Below are 26,571 nucleotides of genomic sequence, written 5' to 3'. Positions count from 1 at the left end.
GTTTGCTAGGTGGGGAGAGGGCAAAGGAGAGGAGACTATCAATGGCTCCCCAGTGTTGCTAGCTGTGCCCATCCCTTGTTGGTTTTGTAAGCAGATTAGGTAGAAAGAAAGAGAACCAGGCATGGCTTTCTTAACATCAGAAGCCATTTTTGACCTAAGCCATTTTGTGATCTAAGCCTGGCCACAATGCTCACCCTTGAACATCTCAGTAATTAATGATCTTAAGGGAACAAAGGAACACAGAAAACAACTGTTATCAGGCAAGAGAAGTAACAACAGCAAAGATAATATATCAGGTGTAAAGACTCCCAGTTCTGTTTCAATGGTAAAGATTAGCCTGAAGTACTCAACCACCAGATCAACTGGAACCTAAGGGATGATGATGTTGACATTTTCTGACCCTCATGACTTCAAACAACTAAAGCTTGGACTCTGTCAACCGCCCAAACCTCTTCATGAATATGCAGGTATGCTTAGCTTAAAACTTCCCCAGTTTTGCTATTCTAGGAGACACCACTTCGGGGATAATCCCCAGTGTTCTCCTTAATTGCTGCAAGTAATAAATCCTTCCTTCTCCTGATCTTTGGCTTGGTTGTATCTTTTGGTTCGACACCTACCAAGAGTTGAAGCCAGTTTTTGGGTAAGTTTCTCTAAACCCCACCCACACATTTGCAAATAGCTCTTTTATCGACCACTCCTCAGCCACCCAGTCTGAATGTGCCATGTTTCCTGCTGGAGCCCTGACTCATGCAGGCCATTATCTAGGCTCCTTTTGGGATTGGGGCGTAGTGTACTTGTCAGAGCAGGAGTCTTCATGTGTGCTAAGCAATTCTCTTGATTGTAAATCTTGGGAATGGTCTCAAGGACTGGGTTGGGGCAGCTTTAACCCAGACTGGAGAGATTTCAGAGACTAAAATGTGGATGTTACAAGACCCATGAGGATTTACACCACTACTGCAAAGGGCTAGTTTCTTCCCCTTGCTGCATCTCTACCCTTGCACAGTGGCTTGACGGTTCCTCCCATCAAGAGGTGGAGTCTTCCTCCATCCTTTGCAACAGAACTAGCCTTAAAATTGCTTTGGTCAATGAGATGGTAGCAAAATGTGAAGCAAATGGAAACTTGAAATGCTTTGGCACTGCGCTCGGAATTGAACCACAATGTGGACGAGCCCGAGTAGCCTGCTGGAGATCAAGAAACACCTGTTGCCCCAGCAGATAGCTAGCCAACTGCCAGACATGAGTGAGGCCATTTGGGTCCAGCTAGTCTCTAGCTGACCCACAAGCTGACCCACAGATGCATAGTGAGTGCAGCCAAGATCAACTGTGCCAAGCCCAGCAGAATAGTAGGGATATGTGGTTGTTTCAACTCACCAAGTCCAGGGTGGTTTGGGACACTGAAGAAGCTAAGGACTACATCTTCCAAATCAGAGGTTGCACTGGCAAGCTCGCTTCTCTTACATTTTTTTTATTACAAGTCCTATTTTTATCATGGGGTTTACAAATTGTTTTGATTATGGTGAGAAGAGGTCTGGAATAAACTGAAAGGAGGTTTGGAATAAATATTTTAAAATGAAGGGGGCTTGGGCTTCCCTGGTGGTGCAGTGGTTGAGAGTCCACCTGCTGATGCAGGGGACAAGGGTTCGTGCCCCGGTCTGGGAAGATCCCACATGCCGCGGAGCGGCTTGTCCCGTGGGCCATAGCTGCTGGGCCTGCGCGTCCAGAGCCTGTGCTCTGTGATGGGAGAGGTCGCAGCAGTGAGAGGCCCACGTACAGAAAAAAAAAAAAAAAATGAAGGGGGCTTACCCTATATCAACATTTGCAGAAATTTACTCCAGAAGCTGGTCTCATGGTATTGTATTACTTCCTCCTGTGATGCTAAAAAGGCAGTGTGGGGCCAATAAAGTTCCCTACGACATTTGTTAAGGTCTGTGTTTTCACATTACCATTAGACCCCCAAGGAGGACTTTCTACTGAGAAGCATGTCAGGAACAGGTACTAACACTGAAAACTGGAAAGACTCTCCTGGTTTGCGGTGAAGTTATTTCATCTCTAAATTACTTCCTAATGTTTCCAACTCTCACATTTCACAAAAGTGGAATCTGTGGCTACAGAGTATAGGTAAGTTAGGCATCCCAAGTCAGATCATTTCTCATTGCGATATGTATTTTCCATTTGTAGCCCTCATCACAGTACAGTCTTTTTTTTTAATTTTTATTTTATATTGGAGCATAATTGATTAACAATGTTGTTAGTTTCAGGTGTACATCAAAGTGATTCAGTTATACCTGTACATGTATCTATCCTTTTTCAACTTCTTTTCCCATTTAGATTATTACAGAATATTGAGCAGAGTTCCCGGTGTCTGGCATGCACTCCTAGTTGCGGCATGTGAACTCTTAGTTGTGGCATGCAGGCATGCAGGATCTAGTTCCCTGACCAGGGATCGAACCAGGGCCCCCTGCATTGGGAGCATGGAGTCTTACCCACTGGACCATCAAGGAAGTTCCTGTCGGGTTTTGATATCAGGGTAATGGTGGCCTCATAGAGTGAGTTTGGGAAAATTCTTTGGAATAGTTTGAGGATAGGTGTTACCTCTTCTCTAATGTTTGATAGAATTCGCCTGTGAAGCCATCTGGTCCTGGATTTTTGTTTGTTGGGAGTTTTTAATCACAGTTTCAATTTCAGTACTTGGGATTATTCTGTTCATATTTTCTATTTCTTCCTGGTTCAGTCTTGGGAGACTGCACCTTTCTAAGAATTTGTCCATTTCTTCCAGGTTGTCCATTTTTTTTGGCATATAGTTGTCTGTTAGTGGTCTCTTATGATCCTTTGTATTTCTGTGATGTAGGTGTAACTTCTTTTTCATTTTTAGTTTTATTGACTTTAGCCCTCTCCCATTTTTACATGATGAGTCTGGCTAAAGGTTTATCAGTTTTGTTTATCTTTTCAAAGAACCAGCTTTGGTGGGGACCTCGATGCCCAAGGAGACAGGAGGACCCCCAAGCGAACTGCCACCGCACATGGCTTGCAGGATCTTGGTTCATGAGCCAGGGGTCGGGCCAAAGCTCCTGCAGTGGGACCCCTGAGTCTGAACCACTGAACTAACAGAGAACCTCAGACCCCAGGTAATATTCATCAGAGTGAGGTCTCCTGGAGGTCCTCATCTCAGCACCAAGATCCAGCTCTACCCAACAGCCTACAAACTCCAGTGTAGGAAGCCTCAGGCCAAACAACCAGTAAGACAGGAGGAACACAATCCCACCCATCAAAAAAAAAAAAAAAAACAAAAGAGACGGCAAAAAAAATATGCCATAGATGAAGGAGCAAGGTAAAAACCTATAAGACCAAATAAATGAAGAGGAAATAGGCAATCTACATGAAAGAGAATTCAAAGTAATGATAGTAAAGATGACTCAGAATCTCGGAAATAGAATGGAGGCACGGATTGAGAAAATACAAGAAATGTTTAACAAAGATATAGAAGAACTAAAGAACAAACCAAAATGAACAACACAATAACTGAAATGACAAATACACTAGAAGGAATCAATAACAGAATAACTGAGGCAGAAGAACGAATAAGTGAGCTGGAAGACAGAAAGGTGGAAATAACTACCGAGGAGCAGAATAAAGAAAAATGAATGAAAAGAACTGAAGACAACCTCAGAGACCTCTGGGACAACAACGCACCAACATTCGAATTATAGGTGTCCCAGAAGAAGAAGAGAAAAAGAAAGGGTCTGAGAAAATATTTGAAGAAATTATAGTCAAAAACTTCACTAAAGTGGGAAAGGAAATAGTCACAAAAATCCAGGAAGTGCAGACAGTCCTGAGGGATAAGCCCTAGGAGAAAAACACCAAGACACATACTAATCAAAGTAACAAAAACTAAACTCAAAGAAAAAATACTAAAAGCAGCAAGGGAAAAATAAAAAATAACATACAAAGGAATCCCCATAAAGGTATCAGCTGATTGTTCAGCAGAAATTCTGCAGGCCAGAAGGGAGTGGCAGGATATACTTAAAGTGATGAAAGAGAAAAACCTACAACCAAGATTACTCTACCCAGCAAGGATCTCATTCAGATTCAACAGAGAAATCAAAAGCTTTTCAGACAAGCAAAAGTGAAGAGAATTCAGCACCACCAAACCAGCTTTACAACAAATGCTAAAGAAACTTCTCTAGGCAGAAAACACAAAAGAAGGAAAAGACCCACAATAACAAACCCAAAACAACTAAGAAAAAGGTAATAGGAACATGCATATTGATAATAACCTTGAATGTGAATGTATTAAAAGCCCCAACCAAAAGACACAGACTGGCTGAATGGATACAAGAACAAGATCCATGTATATGCTGTCTACAAGAGACCCACTTCAGACCTAGGGACACATACAGACTGAAAGTGAAGAGATGGAAGAAGATATTCCATGCAAATGGAAATCAAAAGAAAGCTGGAGTAGCAATATTTGTATCAGACAAAATAGACTTTAAAATAAAGACTGTTACAGGAGATAAGGAAACTACATAATGATCAAGGGATCAATCCAGGAAGATATAACAATTACAAATATTTATGCACCCAACACAGGAGCACCTCAATACATAAGGCAAATGCTAACAACCATGAAAGGGGAAATCAACAGTAACACAATAGTAGGGGGCTTTAACACCCCAATTACACCAACGGACAGACCATCCAAACAGGAAATAAATAAGGAAAAACCAACTTTAAATGACACAATAGACCAGATAGATTTAATTGCTATTTATAGAACATTCCACCCAAAAGCGTCAGAATACACTTTCTTCTCAAGTGCACACCAAAACATTCTCCAGGATAGATCACATCTTGGGTCACAAATCAAGCCTTGGAAAATTTAAGAAAATTAAAATCCTATCAAGCATCTTTTCTGACCACAATGCTATGAGACTGGAAATCAATTACAGGAAAAAAACTGTAAAAAACACAAATACATGGAGGCTAAACATTATGCTACTAAATAACCAAGAGGTCACTGAAGAAATCAAAAAATACCTAGAGACAAATGACAATGAAAACACGACACCCCAAAACCTATGGGATGAAGGAAAAGCAGTTCTAAGAGGGAAGTTTATAGTAATTCAATCTCACCTCAAGAAACAAGAAAAATCTCAAATAAACAATCTAATGCTACACCTAAAGCAACTAGAGGAAGAACAAAGAAAACCCAAAGTCAGTAGAAGGAAAGAAATCATAAAGATCAGAGCAGAAATAAATGAAATATAAACGAGGAAAACAATAGCAAAGATCAATAAACCTAAAAGCTGGTTCTTTGAGAAGATAAAAAAATTGATAAAGCCTAAGCCAGACTCATCAAGAAAAAAAGAGAGAGGGGCTTCCCTGGTGGTGCAGTGGTTGAGAGTCCACCTGCCAATGCAGGGGACATGGGTTCATGCCCCGGTCCGGGAAGATCCCACATGCCACGAAGCGGCTACGTCTGTGAGCCATGGCCGCTGAGCCTGCGCGTCCGGAGCCTGTGCTCCGCGGTGGGAGAGGCCACAACAGTGAGAGGCCCATGTACCCCCCCACCAAAAAAAAAGAGAGAGGATACAAATCAATTAAATTAGAAATGAAAGAGGAGAAATCACAACTGACACCACAGAAATACAAAGGATTATAAGAGACTACTACAAACAACTATATGCCAATAAAATTGCCAACCACAAAGAAATGGACAAATTGTTGGAAAGGTACAATTTTCCAAGACTGAACCAGGAAGAATTAGAAAATATAAACAGACCTATCACAACGAATGAAACTGAAAGTGTAATTAAAAAGCCTCCAACAAACAGAAGTCCAGGACCACACGGCTTCACAGGCGAATTCTATCAAACATTTAGAGAAGAGCTAACACCTATCCTTCTCAAACTCTTCCAAAAAATCGCAGAGGGAGGGACACTCCCAAGTTCATTGTACGAAGCCACCATCACCCTGATAGCAAAACAAGAAAAAGATATCACAAAAAAAGAAAATTATAGACCAATATCACTGATGAACATAGATGCAAAAATCCTCAACAAAATACTAGCAAACGGAATCCAACAACATATTAAAAGGATCATACGCCATGACTAAGTGGGATTTATCCCAGGGATGCAAGGATTCTTCAATATATGCAAATCAATCAATGTGACACACCATATTAACAAATTAAGGAATAAAAACCATATGATCATCTCAATAGATGCAGAAAAAGTTTTTGATAAAATTCAACACCCATTTATGATAAAAATTCTCCAGAAAATGGGCATAGAGGGAACCTACCTCAATATAATAAAGGCCATATATGACAAACCCACAGCAAACATCATTCTCAATGGTGAAAAACTGAAAGCATTTCCACTAAGATCAGGAACAAGACAAGGACGTCCACTCTTGCCACTCTTATTCAACATAGTTTTGAAAGTCCTAGCCACAGCAATCCGAGAAGAGAAAGAAACAAAAGGAATACAAATTGGAAAAGAAGTAAAACTGTCACTATTTTCAGATGACATGATACTATACATAGAAAATCCTAAAGATGCCACCAGAAAACTAGTAGAACACTACTTAACACCATACACAAAAGTAAACTCAAAATGGATTAAAGACCTAAATGTAAGACCAGACACTATAAAACTCTTAGAGGAAAACATAGGAAAAACACTCTTTGACATAAACCACAGCAAGATCTTTTTTGACCCACCTCCTAATAAAAATAAAAACAAAAATAAACAAATGGGACCTAATTAAACTGAAAAGCTTTTGCAGAGCAAAGGAAACCATAAACAAGATGAAAAGACAACACTCAGAATGGGAGAAAATATTTGTACATGAAACAACAAAGGATTAATCTCCAAAATATACAAACAGTTCATGGAGCTCAATATCAAAAAAACAAACAACCCAATTAAGAAATGGGTGGAAGACCTAAACAGACATTTCACCAAAGAAGACATACAGATGGCCAACAAACACATGAAAAGATGCTCAACATTACTAATTATTAGAGAAATGCAAATCAAAACTACAATGAGGTATTACCTCACATGGGTCAGAATGGCCATTATCAAAAAATCTAGGAATAATAATTGCTGGAAAGGGTGTGGGGAAAAGGGAACCCTCCTGCTTGTTGGTGGGAATGTAAATTGATACAACCACTATGGAGAACAGTATAGAGGTTCCTTAAAAGAATAAAAATAGAACTACCATATGACCCAGCAATCCCACTACTGGGCATGTACCCTAAGAAAAACATAATTCAAAAAGACAGATGTGCTACAATGTTCATTGCAGCACTATTTACAATAGCCAGGATATAGAAACAACCTAAATGTCCATTGACAGATGAATGGATAAAGATGTGGCACATATATACAATGGAATATTACTCAGCCATAAAAAGAAATGAAATTGAGTTCGTAGTGAGGTGGATGTACCTAGAGTCTGTCATACAGAGTGAAGTAAGAAAGGTAAAAACAATTACCATAGGCTAATGCATATATATGGAATCTAAGAAAGAAAAACAAAAAAGGTACTGATGAACTTAGTGGCAGGGCAGGAATAAAGACATAGATGTAGAGAATGGACTTGAGGACACGGGGTGGGGAGGGGGAACCTGGGGTGAAGTGAGAGTAGCATCCACATATATACACTACCAAATGTAAAATAGCTAGCTAGTGGGATGCAGCAGCATAGCACTGGGAGATCAGCTCGTTACTTTGTGACAACCTAGAGGGGTGGGATAGGGAGGGTGGGAGGGAGATTCAAGAGGGAGGGATATGGGGATATATGTATTCACTTTGTTGTACAACAGAAACTAACACAGCATTGTGAAGCAATTATACTCCAATAAAGATGTATTAAACAAAACAAAAAAAAAACCCAAAAAACAAAGAACCAGCTTTTAGTTTCATTGATCTTTTCTACTGTTTTCTTCATTTTTATTTCATTTATTTTTATTTATTTATTTTTTGCGGTACACGGGCCTCTCACTGTTGTGGCCTCTCCGGTTGTGGAGCACAGGCTCCGGACGCGCAGGCTCAGCGGCCATGGCTCACGGGCCCAGCCGCTCCGCGGCATGTGGGATCTTCCTGGACCGGGGCACGAACCCGCGTCCCCTGCATCAGCAGGGGAACTCTCAACCACTGCGCCACCAGGGAAGCCCATCTATTTCTACTCTGATCTTTATGCTTTCTTTCCTTCTACTAACTTAGGGTTTTGTTTGTTCTTTCTCTAGTTGCTTGAGGTATAAGGTTATTTGTGATTTTTCTTGTTTCCTGAGGTAAGATTTTATTGCTATAAACTTCCCTCTTAGAACTGCTTTTGCCGCATCCCATAGGTTTTGGATTGTTGTGCTTTCATTTTCATGTCTCTAGGTATTTTTTGATTTCCTCTGATTTCTTCAGTGATCCATTGGTTGTTTAGTAGGATATTGTTTAGGCTCCATGTGTTTGTGTTTTTTATAGTTTTTTTCTTGTAGCTGATTTCTAACCTCATAGCATTGTGGTTGGAAAAGATGCTTGATATGATTTCAATTTTCTTAAATTTACTGAGGCTCACTTTGTGCCCAGCATGTGGTCAATCCTGGAGAATGTTCCGTGTGCACTTGAGAAGAATGTGTATTCTGCTGCTTTTGGATGGAATGCTCTATAAATATCAATTAAGTCTATCTGGTCTAATGTGTCATTTAAGGCCTGTGTTTCCTTATTGACCTTCTGTCTGGATGATCTGTCCATTGATGAAAGTGGGGTGTTGAAAGTCCCCACTATTATTTTGTTACTGTCCATTTCTCCCTTTATGGCTGTTAGTATTTGCCTTATATATTGGGGTCCTCTTATGTTGGATGCATATATATTTACAATTGATATATCTTCTTCTTGGTTTGACTCTTTGATCATTATGTAGCATCCTTCCTTACTTCTTTTAACAGTCTATTTTAAAGTCTATTTTGTTGGGACTTCCCTGGTGGTGCAGTGGTTCAGGATCCAGGGGACATGGGTCAAGCCCTGGTCTGGGAGGATCCCACATGCCATGGAGCAACTAAGCCCATGCACCACAACTACTGAGCCTGTGCTCTGGAGCCCATGAGCCACAACTACTGAAGCCCGCGTGCCTGGAGTCTGTGCTCCACAACGGGAGACGGCATCATAATGAGAGGCCCACACACCGCAACAAAGAGTAGCCCCTGCTCTCCACGACTAGGGAAAGCCTGCGCACAGCAACAAAGACCCAACACAGCCAAAAATTAAAAAATAAATAAATTTAAACATTTATTAAAAAAAATAAAGTCTATTTTATCTGATATGATATGGCCACTCCAGCTTTCTCTTGGTTTCCATTTGCATGGAATACCTTTTTCCATCCCCTCACTTTGTCTGTATGTGTCCCTCGATCTGAAGTGTGTCTCTTGTAGATAGCATATATATGGGTCTTATTTTTGTATCTATTCAGCCAGTCTGTGTCTTTTGGCTGGAGCCCTTAATCCATTTACATTTAAGGTAGTTATCAATAAGTATGTTCCTATTTTCATTTTCTTGTTTTGGATTTGGTTTTGTAGGTCTTTTATCTTCCTTTCCTCTTTTGTTCTATTCTCTTGTGATTTGATGACTAACTTTGGTGTTGTGTTTGGATTCGTGTGTGTGTGTGTGTGTGTGTGTGTGTGTGTGTGTGTGTGTGTGTGTGTATCTATTGTAGTTTTTTGGTTTGCAGTTACCATGAGGGTTTGATATAGCAGTCTATATATAAACAAGATTGTTTTAAGTTACTGGTCTTTTAATTTCAAGCACATTTCCAATATCCTGCATTTGTGCTCTCCTCTTCTCACAATTGCTGGTTTTGATATTTATGTGCAGATGATTTCCTACATTTACTTTATGTTTGCCTTTACTTGTGAACTTTTCCATTTGTAATTTTGTTTCTAGTAGTGGCCTTTTCTTTTCCGCTTAGAGAAATTCCTTTAGCATTCGTTGCAAACCTGGTCTGGTGATGCTGAATTCTCTTAGCTTTTGCTTGTCTGTAAAGCTTTTGATTTTTCCATGGAATCTGAGAGCCTTGCTGGGTAGAGTTTTCTTGGTTGTAACTTCTTCCCTTTCATCTCTTTAAATATATCATGCCACTCCCTTCTGGCCTGCAGAGTTTCTGCTGAGAAATCAGCTGATAACCTTACGGGAGTTCCCTTGTATGTTAATTGTTGCTTTTCATATTTTTTTGTCTTTATTTTTTATCAACTTGATTACCATGTGTCTCAGCATGTTCCTCGTTGGGTTTATCTTACCTGGGACTCTCTGTGCTTCCTGGACTTGGGTAACCATATCCCTTCCAGTGTTAGGGAAGTTTTCAGCTATTATCTCTTCAAATATTTTCTCAGGTCCTTTCTCTCTCTCTTCTCCTACTGGGACCCCTAAAATGCAATAGTTGGTGTCTTTAACATTGTCCCAGAGGTCTCTTAGACTGTCTTTCTTTTCATTCTTTTTTTCTTTTTTCTTTATTGTGTTCCATGGCAGTGATTTCCACTATTCTGTCTTCCAGGTCACTTATCCGTTCTTAATGCCTCAGTTACTCTGCTATTGATTCCTTCTAGTGTAGTTTTTACTTCAGTTATTGTATTGTTCACCTGTTTGTTCTTTATTTCTTCTAGGTCTTTGTTGAACATTTCTTGTATCTTCTCAATCTGTGCCTCCAATTCTTCTTCCAAGACCTTGGATCATCTTCACTATCATTACTCTGAATTCTCTTTCTGGTAGATTGCCCGTCTCCACTTCACTTAGTTGTTCTTCTGGGGTTTTATCTTGTTCCTTCACCTGGGACATATTCCTCTGCCATCTCATCTTGTCTAAATTTCTGTGATTGTGGTTTCTGATCTACAGGCTTGCAATTCTACTTGATTCTGCTGTCTGCCCTCTGGTGGATGAGGCAGGCTGTCTAAGAGGGCTTGTGCAGGGTTCCTGGTGGGAGGGCCTGGTTCCTGCCCTATGGTGGGTGGAGCTGGGTCTTGTCCCTTTGGTAGGCAGGGCTATGCTCAGAAAGACTTTAAGCAGTCTCCTGATGGATGGGGCTGTGCTCCCGCCCTGTTGGTTGTTTGGCTTGAGGAGCCTGGAGACTCTTGGGTGGGGCTAGGTCTGTGGGGGTGAATGGCAGCCTCCTGGAGGATTCACACCAATGAGTTCTCACCAGAGCTGCCACTGACCATGTCTTTGTCCCCACAGCCACAGCCGCTCCCTACCTCTGCTGGAGACCCTCCAATACTATCAGGTAGGTCTAGCCCAGTCTCTTAAGCAGTCACTGCTTTTTTCCCTAGGTCCGGGTGTGCACTAAACCTTGTGTGTGCCCTCCAAGAGTGGAGTTTGTTTCCCCCAGTCCTATGGAATTCCTGAGATCACACCCCACTGACCTTCAAAAAGTCAGACTCTCTGGGGTTCCTCCTCCCATTGCCAGACCCCCAAGTTAGTGGGGTTCAGGACTTTCACTCCTGTGGGAGAACTTCTGTGTTCTAATTATTTTCCAACTTGTGGGTTGTTCACCTGGTGGGTATGGGATTTGATTTTATTGCGACTGTGCCCCTCCTACCATCTCGTTGTGGCTGCTTCTTTGTCTTTGAGTATAGGGTATCTTTTTTTGGTAGGTTCCAGCATCTTTTTTTGTTGATGGTTGTTCAGCAGTTAGTTGTGATTTCAGTGTTAAGAAGGGGTGAGCTCACGTCTTTCTACTCTGCCATGCTTTGCTATCTCCAGTCATTTATTTTTGTAACTGTGTGATGCTCATCTTCCTCCCCCCCGCCCACTGTGGATGCATCGCATGGTCCACGAGGGCAGGGCACGTGTCTGCACTGTTTACAGCATCTTCTTCATCACCAGTCTGACTCTGAGTTTTCAGTTTCCCAGAGCACAGCATCATTTTCTATCTAAGTTCTTCTGAGATACAGTATTTGAATTGGGGTACAATATGCTGACATTTTACTTCAAGCTGCATATACCAATATGCCTAATCACGACATCATACATTTGTGGTTTCTCCAATGCCACTCACATCGAGTGGCATTACAGTGATGCTTACACCTTTTTGCCTTTTCTAACTCCTTTTGTAACTTTAACTTCAGCATTTAGAGGTCAGGAAGATCAGGAAAAGCAGCAAGAGACTGATCAGAAAGGCAGGAGAAAACCAGACAAGTGCAGAGTCCCAGAAGTCAAGAGAATAGTGTTTTTCAAGGAGTGCTCAATTACTGCAAATGATGAGTGCCAAGAATCATCAGACACATCAACTTAAGAAGAACTTTTGTGGAACATATAACAGCAAATGGAAGAAGAGAAATTGGAGAGAGAATACAGGAACTTGTTCAAGAAGACTAGGAGCCCTGGGCAGGGTATGCACAGGAGAGAGGTGTGGGCTGTCTTGGGAGTAAAGACCCAGAGAGTGTGGTGTTATGGAAGGCAAGAGAAGGGAGTGCTGCAAGGAGGGTCAAGTGCTGGCAGGTCAAATAAGACAAGACCAAAAACTCCACTGGGGCATGAAAGAGAATGATCCAGGAATAGCATCTTTAGCATTAAGCAGCATTAATCTGTTCCTGATGAGTGGAGACAACTCAAAGCTCACTCTAGAGCACCAGAGGGAACCAGGGCTTTGGGTATGTGATATGGCTTTGTTCTTATGAGAAAGACTTGATGGCATGGTGGAGAGAAGGAAGCGAGGGAAGAGTGGTCCTTGAGAAGGAGGGAATAGTTCCTTTCTCCTCCTGCAGAGGCAGGTGCATTTGGCCAAGGACACAATGCTAGCCACCAGAAAGTTTCAGCTGAAGGTCTGTGCATATTTTGCCCCACATTTACTAATGTTGCTCCATGACCAGGGTAGACTGGGTAACGCATTCATCATTTAAACCTTAATAGCTCTCAAGTGTCTACTGCATCAGTTTCAAGCTGCTGGCAGTCTATACTGGGTTCATGCTGTGATCTCAGCTGCAGCCCCTCCATTGAGGCATAAGGCAGTGTTCTGCCGGTCTGACACGGCTCTGACCCATCCCTTCTTCCCCATGGGCCTCACGTTCTGGCCCCACTTCCTCATTCTTTCAATATCAGCACAGGACCTATCTCTTCTGGCAAGAGATATTTCCTACCTCTTCTGGTCCACCCTTCTGAAATGCTTACTGCCCTAGACTTGTAGCACACAATTTTCACCCAAGTATTCACTATTCCACATGATAACTGTTTCATTAGCCAGATCAAGCTCCCATCTTGGTTATCTATGGCCCTTGGCTATTAGGAACACAAGGACAAAGTAGACTATAGTGATCAGCGCCTTGGACCAGGTGACCCTCTAAGCTTCAGTTTCTGAAAACCAAGGTTAACTAGAAGTACCTACCTCACAGGATTGTAGTGAGGATTAACTATAAATGTATGTGCCTGGCACACAGCAAGTGCTCTTCAAATGCTAACTATTACACAAATTAGTTTCCTTCTCCCCTTTATTATCTCCCAATCAATTCTCCACATTGCACCACCCCCTCCACCACCACCTCATGGTGCCAGATGCAAGGTGGGTACACAGAAGTCATTGTTTCTTCCTATGTGTCCCTGACTTGATAATTCCTAAATTTATGGGAACAAAATGAGGTTTGAGGGAAAAGTCACAGCTAATAGTGTACTGAACCATGCCCTTCTACTTCTAAAATGAATAGTTGAGAGCTGCTTAACACAAGTTTTCAGCTACAGAAAATACATTAAAGGAAGAATTCTTTAAAAGTTCCTTTAAAACCTACAGGAATCTCTCTATATGTAAATAACAAACATGGGTGGAATATTTTAACCTAAGTCTAAAACTTCCCATGTTGTGAGTCTTCCATGCTGGTGGAAAGCCAATCTGGGTAAAAACTGGTAACTCAGATAAAGGTTCAAGGGCTTTCCTAAACCTCAGGAGACCCACCCTGGTTTTCAATGACCCTCTCTTCTGCCAGGAACTCCCACATTCCTCCACTCAAAATTTCACTCAAATGTCTCCAGACTCAAATACTTGATTTTGACTACTCCAGCCCATTTGTTTGCAATCACACTGTCTTCAAAATCCTGTTTTCACTCCCTCCAGCCCTCCCCAGGAGATTTTAAGCCCCCTAAGACCAAACTATATTTTTCCTTTATATATGTCAAGAGACAACTACAGAATATTTCACATACTCAACATATGTTGATTAATTTATATGAGACATTTCTGGAATACTTTCCCAGCTAATCATCACTATTCTGCAGGTTAATTTTGTTCCTTCTTAAAATCTTGATGTGAAGCAGGGATCAGCAAACTATAGCAGGCAGGACAAATCCAACCATGAGCTAAGAATTTTTAAATGTTTCTAACAATCCTTTAAAAATGTAAAAATATAAAGACTATGCAGCTGCAAAGTCTAAAATATTTACTATCAGGCCCTTTATAGCATACTTGACCAAAGTTCTAGACAAGTACATAAGAAATGAGTGCAAGAGGGATGACCCAAAGGGCTCCCAGAAACCTCATTGGCCCCTGAGGTACCTCTAGGCAAGATGTTTCTTTATCCTCTTAATTCAGAAACAACTCCAAGTGCCTGATTTTGTGGATAAACCCCAAGGAGCCTGCCAACTCTGAAAATCACTACAGCTATCTGCCACTTGCCATGCTCATTGCAGGTGAGGAATAATGAGAAGGGAAAATAATATTAGTGGGAGGTTATGAATAATAAAAAGCTGTGTAATATTAGATAGACAAATTCAAGTTCATAATGAAATTTCCTTAAATTTGATAAAGATGCTGAAAATGTTCCTTGCAAATTTTTTTTATACTTAGTTTCTTTTTTTTTAACAAAGCTCTGTACATAAAAATAAATATACAGAAACAACCCCATCAACTCTCTGCATCAGTAATCCTCGCTGGTGGGCTCACCATTTACAAGGAAGACATCATTCAACGCAACCTGTCACAGAGACTGTCCTACCAGCAAGGACCTGTTAACTTGAAGGATCATTGCCAGGTCTCTTTTATCAAGATCGCCAATCACTTGGAGGCCTTTAGCTATCAACTAGCAATGACCCATGAAATCAGTGAACACAGTCACTGGCTTCAGTGCAGTGTGACCAACTGCAACTACTGCCTAGTGGCCACGTCCATGCTCTATATGCTGCCTTCAACCCTTGAAGACACAGATGCAGTTAAGAACAGAAAGAAAGCCCCCTCCCCCTGGGTAGTCACTGTGAAAAGCGTGCATAAGGCAATTGAGTCGAGGGTTAAGGATTCATCTTGCTAGTGTCAAAAGCAACACTAACAAGATTCTTAGCCTCATCCACCAGACGATGGACCTCTGCGTCCAGGTCTCCAGGAGCAGGCTCCACCTCCTTCACCAGACAAAGGGTTGTAACCTGTGACAAGAGAAAAGCAGAACAGTGCTGGAAATGTTCTGTATCAAACATAAAATTGTGAGCCTGACATGCAAAGCACTGCAAAGATATGGATTCTATTCTCACAAACATTTTCATACAACTTTCAGCTACCATATGACAAAAAAAATTTACATGGTCACTGCAGTTTGAACTAACTTTCTGGTGGGAATAAAACAAGCCATTCAGCTTCTCTGTTTTAACTCTCCAAACACGAAAAACTACCCAAAACACACAAAAAAATTTGCCCAAAAAACCTCTCAAGATGGCTAGATTTAAGTATATAAAGGCTTCTAACTGCAGTGCTTAATATAATGTATACATTCAAATAAGAACTGCTCAACCTACAGAAAATAAATTTAAAAAACCAAAATCAAAAAGAATGGAACTCGTTACTTCCACTAGTCAGAACTGGGTAATCCACATGCCCCAGTCCCCAACCCCATCCCTGCCCACTCATTAGCTTCCTAAAGTTAATGGACATTTGGCAACCAGGTTGACTGATCAGGCTTTAGAGCCAGCAAGACCTTAAATGAGGTGGTTTTGCTCCTTACTTACTACAGAATCTTTGGTCACTAACTCCCTGTGTCTCAGTTTCCTTATTTGTAAAGCCAGGCCAGTCAAAGCCCCTAGCTCTGGATGCATTCCATTTTCTACAATTCCCTCCTAAATACCACCACTCTTTGCTCTGAAAAATAGTCTTGGAAGACTATTCCTTGCTTGGAGCAAGAAAAAGATTCAAAAAAGCATTTCCTTTTCAGACACACCACTTCCCTACAGCAAGCCAGCTTTGGGTGTTGTCAGAGCCCAGCCCAACTTGTGTCCAGTCTGCACAGAGCCCAGGTTCCAGACTCCTGACAGTCCTCCAATAGGCCAGCCAGGCTTCCACACCTCTGCCTCTGCAGCACCTCCCCACAGAAAACCCCTCTCCCGGACGGAGGATAGTCTTTGGCCTAAAACTGGTTCCTACATAAAGTATTTTAATGCCTTTGCCCTCCCCTCTCTCAGGATTAACAGAGAACTCCTGGCAGATCACAAAGGTTACTCATTTTCATTTGTGTGGGAGTCCTGTCTTCCCAAAAGGACGTGAAAGTCCTTAAGGATGGGGTAAGGACAGACTGCTATGGTTAGAGGGCTCAAGGATGTTGCATGCAGAAGCTCTCTGAATGAACATCTGTCCATGCCTCCTTGAGAAAGTTATTTGTAAGAAACAAGGTGGCCCTGGCTGGAAAGACCAAAACCCCTGTGTCCTAGCCCCTTGACAAACTTACCTGCAATACTATTCCTCGCCCCAGTTACCACTCCCTTTATAGGACTGTGTGGGAATACTAAATTACAGTGAGAATACTAAAATACAAGTGCAACCATCCAATTATTTCCTGAGGGCCTCGAGTGACCTCCTTTTTCAACTGCCAATCAAATGCTGACTTTGTGAGGCCAAGGAGGTTATAGGCCTCCTGGAAACAGGACTTGAGCCCACATCCTTGCCCAAGGCCCACAGGGCTCAGCACGTTGGTGACTTCCAGCCATTGAGGGCTGCTTTGCATCTGATTCTTATTTAATCTTCATAACCCTAAACTTAGGAATTAGTCTCAATTTACGGACAATGAAACAAGGAAAAAGAATCTTGTTTTTAAAGGTAAATGTATCCTGTAATTGTTCAGAATGCTTTGATGTTTGGTACTTACCTCCTCGCCGCAAGGGCTTTCTGTCAGATTTTCGTTTTGGGATGACTGATGAAGTAGAAGGCCCAGGACTGTCTTCTTCCTGTTTGAACATACACAGGCTTAAGAATCTAGTTAAAAACATTCTACTCCAGGGACTTCCCTGGTGGCGCAGTGGTTAAGAATCCACCTGCCAATGAAGGGGACATGGGTTTGAGCCCTGGTCCGGGAAGATCCCACATGCTGTGAAGCAACAAAGCCCACGAGCTACAACTACTGAGCCCACATGCCACAACTACTGAAACTCATGCACCTAGAGCCCGTGCTCCACAACAAGAGAAGCCACTGCAATGAGAAGCCCGCGCACCGCAACAAAGAGTAGCCCCAGCTTGCCGCAACTAGAGAAAGCCCGTGCGCAGCAACAAAGACCCAGTGAAGGCTACATCACCTGAGGCTTTCTTGTATTTCCTTTGTAACTTTTTCCTTCTCGCATGCTATCCCACATTTCAATCTTCTGTCTCCTTTTCTCTTCTTCAAGCTGAGAAGAATCACACGTTGTACAGTATGAATTCATAAGCTACCATCTTTCTCAAAGAAAATGTAATTTTGATAACTTTTAATCTAAATGTCCTTCAAAACACACCTTCACCTGCACTTTCTTCAGTTAATAAAACAGTTGTCATCTAGTGGTGTGAGTTTAACTCACCAACAGAACCTTTTGTTTTTGTATACTATTAAAGAAAGCAAAAAGTGTCACAGAGAAAAGAATACCGACTCTTGTTCTAAACTGGACATTTTTGGTAATGGAGAATAACGCTGACCTGGAAAGGGTGAATGTGGCTGGCAGGCCTGCTTTGTTGCTACCTGGTTGCGTCACCTGAGGAAACTCACTTAACCCCTCTACTTCAAAGGCTATGAGGATCCAGTGAGAGCAGATTTGAAAGTTCTTTGAAAGTCAAATACTATGGGAGCATAAAGGAAAACTAATCTCAGCAGAAAACTATGTCCAACAATGAGCACCTGAGAAAGCTTATACAGTAATTATGCAGTAAACAGGAGGGAAACACAGTGCCCTGGGTCTCTGACTCTGCTTCCTCCTCCTTGAAGAACAACTGGGTACTGCAACTTAAGTTCACACACAAGTCACTCTCTATTCCCAGTAGAATCCAGACCCAAACTTTAGTTCATTCTGGTTCCAATTAAACTGTGATATCACAAAGATATGTAAGAAGATGCCTTAGAAAGCACATATCCAGAAATTTCTCGATGGCTTTCAGGGTTCATCACTGCTAAATCCACATGTCTGTCCCTTCATGCTTCCACTGTCTGCAAGTACAGGAAGTCAAAGAGGAAACAGTCTCTTGATCTGAAGGTTGTTTTATGCTCATAGCTAACATGGAAAACACCAGAATGGAACATTGCTGATAAATCCTGAGACCAAATAAGACAGCTGACTGAACTGTGAGTCAGGCAGATTCTGTTTGTTAAGTTTGTTAAATACACAGAACCACAACTTTAAAACTGAACATAGGCTTCTATCTTCTCTCCAATTTTAGGAGGCGCACACTACAATTTTTAAAAATAATCTTTTAAAAATTTTTTTTCAGCTACATCAACAAATTGGATAAATGATCAGGCTGTTTTACTAATGCAAAAAACTCAGACCCTCAAGTCATTAATTTTGACATGTAGAAGGAATTCAACTTACTCTATGGCTCCAGAAACAAAACAAATGGTTGGAAATCAGCAAAGGAAAAAACTAAAATAAAACTGCTTAAAAATGGCATCTATGTATACTATGCTGCCATTTCTATGTAAAAATGATACATGCATGTGTTTATATATGGATAAAATGTTTCTGGAAAAACACCTAGAAAGCTTAACATGGAATGCTTGAGCAGCAGTAGATAGGGGAGCAAGGAAGGCAGAGACTTAATTTTCATAGTACAGATTTTTGTATCATGAATTTGTTTTAACCTCATGTGGTTTAGAAAACTACATAAATAATAGGAATGTGCTAGTACATTTTAGGTGACTATTTAAGTGGAAGATGGGCAACCCACTGAACACTGAAGAAGGCTGCTGAGAAAGGTGACCAAGAAGGCCGAATGTGTGTAGTAGGTGTTGTCTTATTCTGTCCTTTCCCTCTGGGCTCCAACCAAGCTGTGGAGACCAGCCATGTACTGGATGACCATGCAGAACCAGCAGTGGCAGAAAGGTACTCCATATTGGAAACACCAGAGACACATGCAAGACCAGGAGGAAGACCAACTTCTCTGGCTTCCTTCAGAGGAGAAAAAAAGGGGCCCAGAAACATCTGCACTGAAACTAGAAAGCAGAGTCTACACTTAGTTGTTTCAGTTACAGAGAATGGGTCCAACCTGGTGGGTGACCTTACTCCTGTGAAGAGCAGCACAACCCACCTGGCTGCTCAGGTCACTTCAATAGCAGCCTTTGGTTCTTCCTCCCCCCGACCCCCCAAACCTTTTACCACCCCTACAACCAAACCATGTGTCTTTAAAAAAATCTTTCAAAACTCCATCTCCTGCTCTCCATCTTGACCCTGAGTTGAGCCCATCGCCACCCTCCCCTGGCTCTCCTTCAATCCACTGAAGAGCAGCCGCACCAAGCCAGGTCATGTGACATGCTCGGCTTGAGACCAACCATGGAGCAAGAGGCTGAATGTGTGTCTGGTGGTATGGCTCCTGTACACAGCAAACAGTTTTGCTGGGTGAAATGCTGCCGTGAGGGAACCACTTAAAAGAAAAAACATAAATACAAGACACCCTTCTTTAAGAGTATTTCCCCCTAAACAGTAAGAAATTGCACAAGGAAAACATGCTGAGCAATACTTAGCTAAGTGGAAATGATTCGGCCTGAAATAGTTATTCTTTGTATCCACCCTAATGCGCATGCACATGTGCACACACACTTTTACCCACTAAACCTCAAATATCATGTATTCAAACTAAAACCAGTTCATACCTGTCTTAGTTTCTCCTTATGCTTTTCAACTTGTGCATTTAATTCATCTTGCATTTTCAAACGAGCAGCTGCTAAAGCCTCCTGTCGTTTAACAACAATATCAGGTTCTAAAATGTCAGAAAGAAATTGGGATAAAGCACCTTGTGTAATATAAAATGGAAACTCTTGAGGTCTATATTATTAGAAGTGTACAGAAGTCAGGCAATGCAAGAATATACTTTTACATGAATAAGTCTATTCTTCTGCATATATTTTACTGCTTAAGGGGGGGGCGGGGCAGCGGACTATCCCATCGCCACAGTTCATAGCCCTTGTTAAATATCCAAAGCATCAGAAATCTCTGTTCAAAACAGATTACTGGGCTCCCTGAGCAGTTCCAATTCAGAGAGTCTGGCATGGGCTCCAAGACTGAAATATAAGTGGTCTGACGGCCAGTGAGATTCCATTCCACAACCTGGATACCTCCTAACACCCAGTCTCTAGGTTGACCAGAATTCTAGAAGACAACCAAGGAAAGATAAAGTTTTCTGATCATTAGCCATCACCTAATTAGCCCAGGTCTACACCAGAAAGAGGTAAAGATCGTCAGGTATTTTATCCTTGTTTTTACAGGAAAAAAAAAAGAGAAAAATCCTTCCAGCTAGCATTAACAGAAATGACCACTCCAGGTATCTGTTTTTATCTGGTTTAGAAAACAAAGCAAATTATATAAATATACAATCAAGTTCTCTATTTCACTCAGACCACTGTGTTTAAGGAGCACTAAGGGGAACTAGGCAGTGGTTTGACTAATTTTGTAAACAAGGAAACAAACTGGAACTTATATGTTCACATCAGTATCATCCAAAGGATATGCGATCATCATTACTTATAGATAGTTAGCAGTGGAAACAGGTCACCTAACTGAATCCACGTAAAACGGGGGCCAAAGTAGCACAGGGGTGTGTCTGTGGTGACAGAGATGACTAGACCTTTATCTTTAAAAACAAAATTAGTTCCACTTTCTAGAAATGTGAATTGTGGTAACATTTGGAACTGTTGGATCATTCTTAGAATAAAATTATGTGTGGACTTTTTTAACCTAATTTTTCTAACAAAATTGTACAACACAAGGTAACACCTTTCACTGCACATACACTTCTTGCAATGCTTCATTACAACAAACTCCTCTTCTGAGATGCCCGTCCCATTATCTTATAAATCTACTCCTCAGTTGTCAGCAGGTCTCACAGAGCCAGAGATGGCTGTACCAGGTGACTTGTTCTCTAACACCAGTCATCCACTTCACAAAATCCTGCAACTTAAGCAAGATTTACTTTGTACTTTGTAGTTTTTGTTGGATATACAGCCAACAACCAAAAATGCTGAGATAATGGCAGGACCACAGGGTTTCATGGGAGAGGAGAGTGAAGGAATTTTCTAAGTCTTTCTACTAATAACTACATTTGTGTTATGTTTGCTTTCCTCCCCACCCTCAGTAACTGTGGTGGCTCAGATGACTGATGATTTGTATTTATTTAATTATACTGCTATTCTCAAGACACTTAACATTTATTTTAAATATGTCCTCAGAAACTCTAGCTTCTAATTAGTTAAAGCTACTGTTTTAGAGGGAATAAGTTTTTGAAACAGTCAGGTGTAATCTGATATCAGGTCTGATGAGTAAGTTGTGAAAATCAAAATGCGGTGGATGTGAATAACTAAGGCTGAGTTTGTCACTCACGATTGTTCTAGAGATTAATGAGACTTAGTAGACAGACCCATAAGTACGGAGCAGCTGTGAAGTCTTCACTTTAATCTCTCCTGTAAATGAAAAACCATGCAACACAATATGCAGTGAGTGCTCTACACACCATCAAGCGGGTTTTTCATCCCATCAAAAACTCTGAAATTAAACCAAAACAAAACAACACTATTGCAAATCACCAAAACCAATTTCCTAAGCATAAAACAGTTTTCTTCCCACACAGATCAGAAACGTATTTCTTACTCTTAACAACAGACTAACTTTTAAATACTAAAACAAGTAGGCGTAAAGCCACGTCTTCATTTGTTATCAGGCACTAACCCAGAGCAGCGGCAGCTCGATCCAGCTGCCTCTGCCTCAAGGCCCTCAGCCGGGTGAAGAGCTTCTGAAAGACCACGTAGAGAAGAATGCAGCTAAAGACGATGTACCAGCCATAGGTAGCCAGCAGGGAGCCCACTGAAAAGAAGAAAATAGTTTTCAAGAAACTAAAAATGATACTACCACTGGACTTTTCTATAACATTAAACAAAAGCAAAATAAGCGTAGCTCCTTGTCCTCAAAACCTTCACGGTGTAGCTGAAGACCTAAGTAGGCAGTTAAAATAACGAGTAGTACAACAATTCATGGATCACTGAGAAGGGACTTCTCAGCTACCTGGGGAATAGGAGGGGCAAGTCCGGAGGACGTGGGGCACGCCAGCTGGGTTTTGAGGGGTGAAGGGAAGTGTATCCGACTCAGGAGGGCACAGGCCTTTCATATCCAGACTACATATAGAAAGGAGTGCCCATGGAGGGCTGATACAGCGCCGGATTTTGGGGGCGTGAGTGGGGGTACGGAGTCGAGGGGCTGAGGCTTGAAGGCACACGCCAAGGGCGGAGAGACCCCAGCAACCGCAAACCCGGAAGGCTTGCTTCGCATAAAGTAAAGAACTCGCGCAAAAAAGGGCCGACCGCAACGCCCGAGGAAGCACCGCTCTGGGAGGGCCTCCAAGCGCGCTTCGGGACCACCGCCCGGGCCTGCGTGCAGCGCCAACATCCGGCTCCCGGCCAGGTCCGGCCCGTAGGGCAGAGGAGAACGACTCACCGAACATGGCGGCGCGCCGAGGGTGGCGGCGCAAACCCGCTGCCCTGCGACCCGCGCCGACTCACCCGTGACGTGAAGGAAGCGCAGCCCCTCGGTCTCTAGGGCTGGCCGCGTGGACAGCTGATCCCCGTCCCGCTCCACGGCCGCCATCGCCTAGCCCGGCCCGGCCAAACCCGGCCGCGTCAGCTCCAGCCTTAGTCTTCCGGCCGGCCCCTACGTACACGTGGCACGTCTGGGGCCGGCGTCCCATCGTCCCGGCCAATCGCGTAGCGACCCGGCCCAGATGCTCGGCCTATCGCCGCGAGGGCGTGGCCGAAAGGGGGCGGGTGAGCGATCCGGGAAGGGCAGGGCTAGCCGTGGCCTGACTGGAGCCCTACCATCCGCTGCGCACTGGGTGGTCTAGCGGCTACCTGACTGACTTCCCAGCCGACTCCGTATCGAATGTTTACCTTTGCACTGATTGGACACCGAGGTCGCAGGAAGTTGGGGCCGCCGAGAAACAGGATTTGCGCCCTGGCTCTTGCTCCGGGCACATTGGGCAACAGAACTCGGCAGATTGGCGATTCCCAGCCGTCGCGGGTTGCAGCCGAGGTCTGCCCCACCAAGCCGTAAAGAGCCTTCCCCTGCCGCTGCCGGTGTTAACCTTTCAGGCTAAGAAAGTCCCCGCCGACCCCCGCGGTTCTCTCCTCCGGAATCAAAACCTCTTGGGAAAGAATTAGCATAACAATGGCTCCAACACGCATTGAATCTTACTGAGTATCACAAGACGTCACAGTTATTTATAATAATGTCCTGGCTGTTTTCCCTGCCTGCAATGCCTTCCTCTACCCCCTTCCACTCCTCACCCGTCAACGCCTCTCTGAGCCCTACCTTAACCACCCTATTTGAAATTTGACCTTGAGGCATTTTTGGAGAAGGATTTAAAGTGAACGTACCCAGCTGTGTCTCAAAAGAAGGGTTGAGAATTAGGAAGAGAAATTAATGAGCAGGCGATGACTTCAGAGCGCACCGCCATCGCCACCGCCTTCACGAGCACCAACGCGAGGCTGAGGTACCACTGGGGCTTCCACCGCTGGTTGGCCTAGAAGTTCTTCAAAGGGATCAGCTCCTGGAACTGCACAACAACATCAGCGGTGTGTCAGAAAGCAATAAAAGAGGAGATTCTTATAGAAGGACTTGCGTTCATGGGCCATGGCAAATAGAAGACTGAAAGCTCTTCATCTTGAAAATGGGCTTCTCAAATCGGGATTGAGGACTCTGGATTTTAGCAATTAAGACTGAAGACCCATTGATTTGATGAATTTAGAAGGAGGAATTTTATTCCTCCACCACCACCACCACCAAGTTTCTGAAGATGATGAACTCTTTGCTTTGAGGTGGTTTCTCACTTGCCCTGGCATCTTGCAGGAACTCGGTGTGCTAAAAATGAACGACTTCTTGGGATTACAGTTGCAATACTTGGTCTGGGATCAGCTTAAAATATACCTTGTATGTAAATACTGATGAACTACTCAGGATGACTAGGGTTACCTGACCTCTCTGTTTATACTCTGGACAGTAGGTACACTGTACTGGAGTCACTGTTCATGGAAAGAGCTGGTTAGGACCTCTCTATCAGGGAGTGAATCCTCTGAAAAAGGATCTGGCACAACAGTTTCAGTCAATGCTTGAAGTGTCAACTAAAAAATTATTCACAACCTAGAAGCTGAGAATTATGTTTTATTTGGCGGAAAGTTTTTAGGACTTCAAGCCAGGGAGGCAGCATTTCAAGTAACCCTGAGGAGGCGTTTGCAACAAAGGGCAGGTAGTCAGAACATCAAAGATTACTGTTAACTAAAGAAAACCAGAAATCCCAAATGGAGTTTAGTGCTTTCCTATGTATGGGAAGATGCAAGAATCTGGGCTCACTGAAATCATTCTTTTGATATGCACCTAAGCTATCTGGGGCCAGTATCCAGTGTTTTCACATCCTGAGTTTCCTCAGGGCTCACCTTAGGGAGTGGCTGCAGTCTGATGGCTGCTAAATGACAGGTATTCTTTGTTTCCTTCCTGAGTTCCCTCAGGGGTCACCAGCTCACCTTCCTTGGTGACCCCTTGGCTGCAATCACTGATGACTGTGACATCCTTTGTTTACTGATACTGCAGGCAATATTCCATTTATTAGGAGCTGTTTACTTTTATGTAGTAACTTAGTGGTTAAGATTGCTGGTGGCTTGGGTTAGCTAAGAAGACAGTCTTTAACAGACAGTTCCCTGCCTTAATAAGAGGTGTCAGATTAAGATGTGAAAGCTTCAAGAGTGTTTCAGTGAATATCATTTCTGAGTTCACAGTGTAGTTCAGGAATTAACTTGGAGTAGCTATAGAGGAAGATCCCACATTTCAAAGTTTGCTGTTGCTGGATTTCAAAATAAGTCAATGAGCCGTGAATGAATTAAGACAACCTGCATATCATAAAAATGTCAAAATGCTTCATCTGGTTAAATAGGAGAAAAGAGATTGCTTTATTTGCCTTTTTTACCCACCTTGCCTGTAATGTTTGTAATCATGAAGATGGAATAAATTTGTAACATTTAGTTTCTACCATATAAACAAAAATAGTGAACAATTCCTGTCACTCAGGACTTTGTGATATAAAATAGAAACCAGCACAACACTCATGAAAATAATGTACACTTTAAACATATACAAAGTATATTATTGTAAACTTCAATGTATGTGTGTATACATATGTATACATGTATAACGATGAGGAGTATATTCAACAGAAATTTAAGAAATTTTGAATGATTTCAGGACATGGATGTTTGGCTTTCATTTCAGTTCCTAGCACATTGCTGTTCTTGTGGTCTCACAGATAGAAGTTACTCATTCTTCCTAGCCAGGTTTATGTGTTAACCTTTGTCCCTTTAATCAGTGTATAATCTCACCTAGCTTGTCTAGAACCATAAAGTTATTTCAGCAAACACTTTGCTCAATATAACTGCTCAGGTGTTATTAGCAAAAACAGGGCAAAAGTAGTATCCAGGACTCCCAACTAGTCACTGACAATGGTAGACTAAATTATTGGCCCCAATCCATTACTCCTTCTTGCAACTATACCCTTGCCTAGTCTCAAGGTGGGAGGAGTGTATTTCCGCATCCTTTGACTTTGAACTTGGTTAGGCTTCTTGCTTTGGTTAATGGAAGTTAGTGCAAGTTCATGTGCCTAAGGCACAATGAGGCCAAACACACCAAAACGGAGTTTGGAGCAGAGAAAGGTTTATTTCAGGGCCATGCAAGGAGACAGGTGGCGTATGCCCTAAAAATCCCTGACCTCCTGGAAGGGTTTCAGCAAAGCATTTTTAAAAGCCAGGTACAATCTCACTACTGGGCATATATCCTGAGAAAACTGTAATTCAAAAAGATATAGGTACCACAATGTTCACTGTAGCACTATTTACGATAGCCAGGACATGGAAGCAACCTAAATGACCATCGACAAATGAATGGATAAAGAAGATGTGTTACGTATATACAATGGAATATTACTCAGCCCTAAAAAGGAATGAAACTGAGTTATTTGTAGTGAGGTGGTTGGACCTAGAGTCTGTCATACAGAACGAAGTAAGTCAGAGAAAAACAAATACCTTGTGCTAACGCATATATATGGAATCTAAAAAAATGGTACTGATAAACCTAGTGG

At 42.3% G+C, this 26,571-nt stretch overlaps 1 protein-coding gene across 1 annotated transcript; it reads right to left on the bottom strand.

The window, feature by feature from the left end:
* Positions 1-14,823: 14,823 nt before the first annotated feature.
* SELENOS (selenoprotein S) lies at positions 14,824-23,107 on the bottom strand. Its single transcript, XM_082649244.1, has 6 exons — positions 22,955-23,107; positions 22,128-22,262; positions 20,060-20,166; positions 17,523-17,612; positions 17,099-17,177; positions 14,824-15,392 (listed from the first exon to the last, which is right to left on the bottom strand). Exons 1-6 carry the CDS (start codon positions 23,037-23,039, stop codon positions 15,313-15,315), a joined length of 576 nt encoding a protein of 191 aa, XP_082505370.1. The 5' UTR covers positions 23,040-23,107; the 3' UTR covers positions 14,824-15,312.
* Between the last annotated feature and the right edge of the window lie 3,464 nt (positions 23,108-26,571).

This window comes from Grampus griseus (assembly GCF_964374135.1).
Source record: "Grampus griseus genome assembly, chromosome: 2".
Classification (NCBI taxonomy): Eukaryota; Metazoa; Chordata; class Mammalia; order Artiodactyla; family Delphinidae; genus Grampus; species Grampus griseus.
The sequence above is the reverse complement of the archived record's forward strand: the minus strand, read 5'-3'. Positions and strand labels throughout refer to the sequence as shown.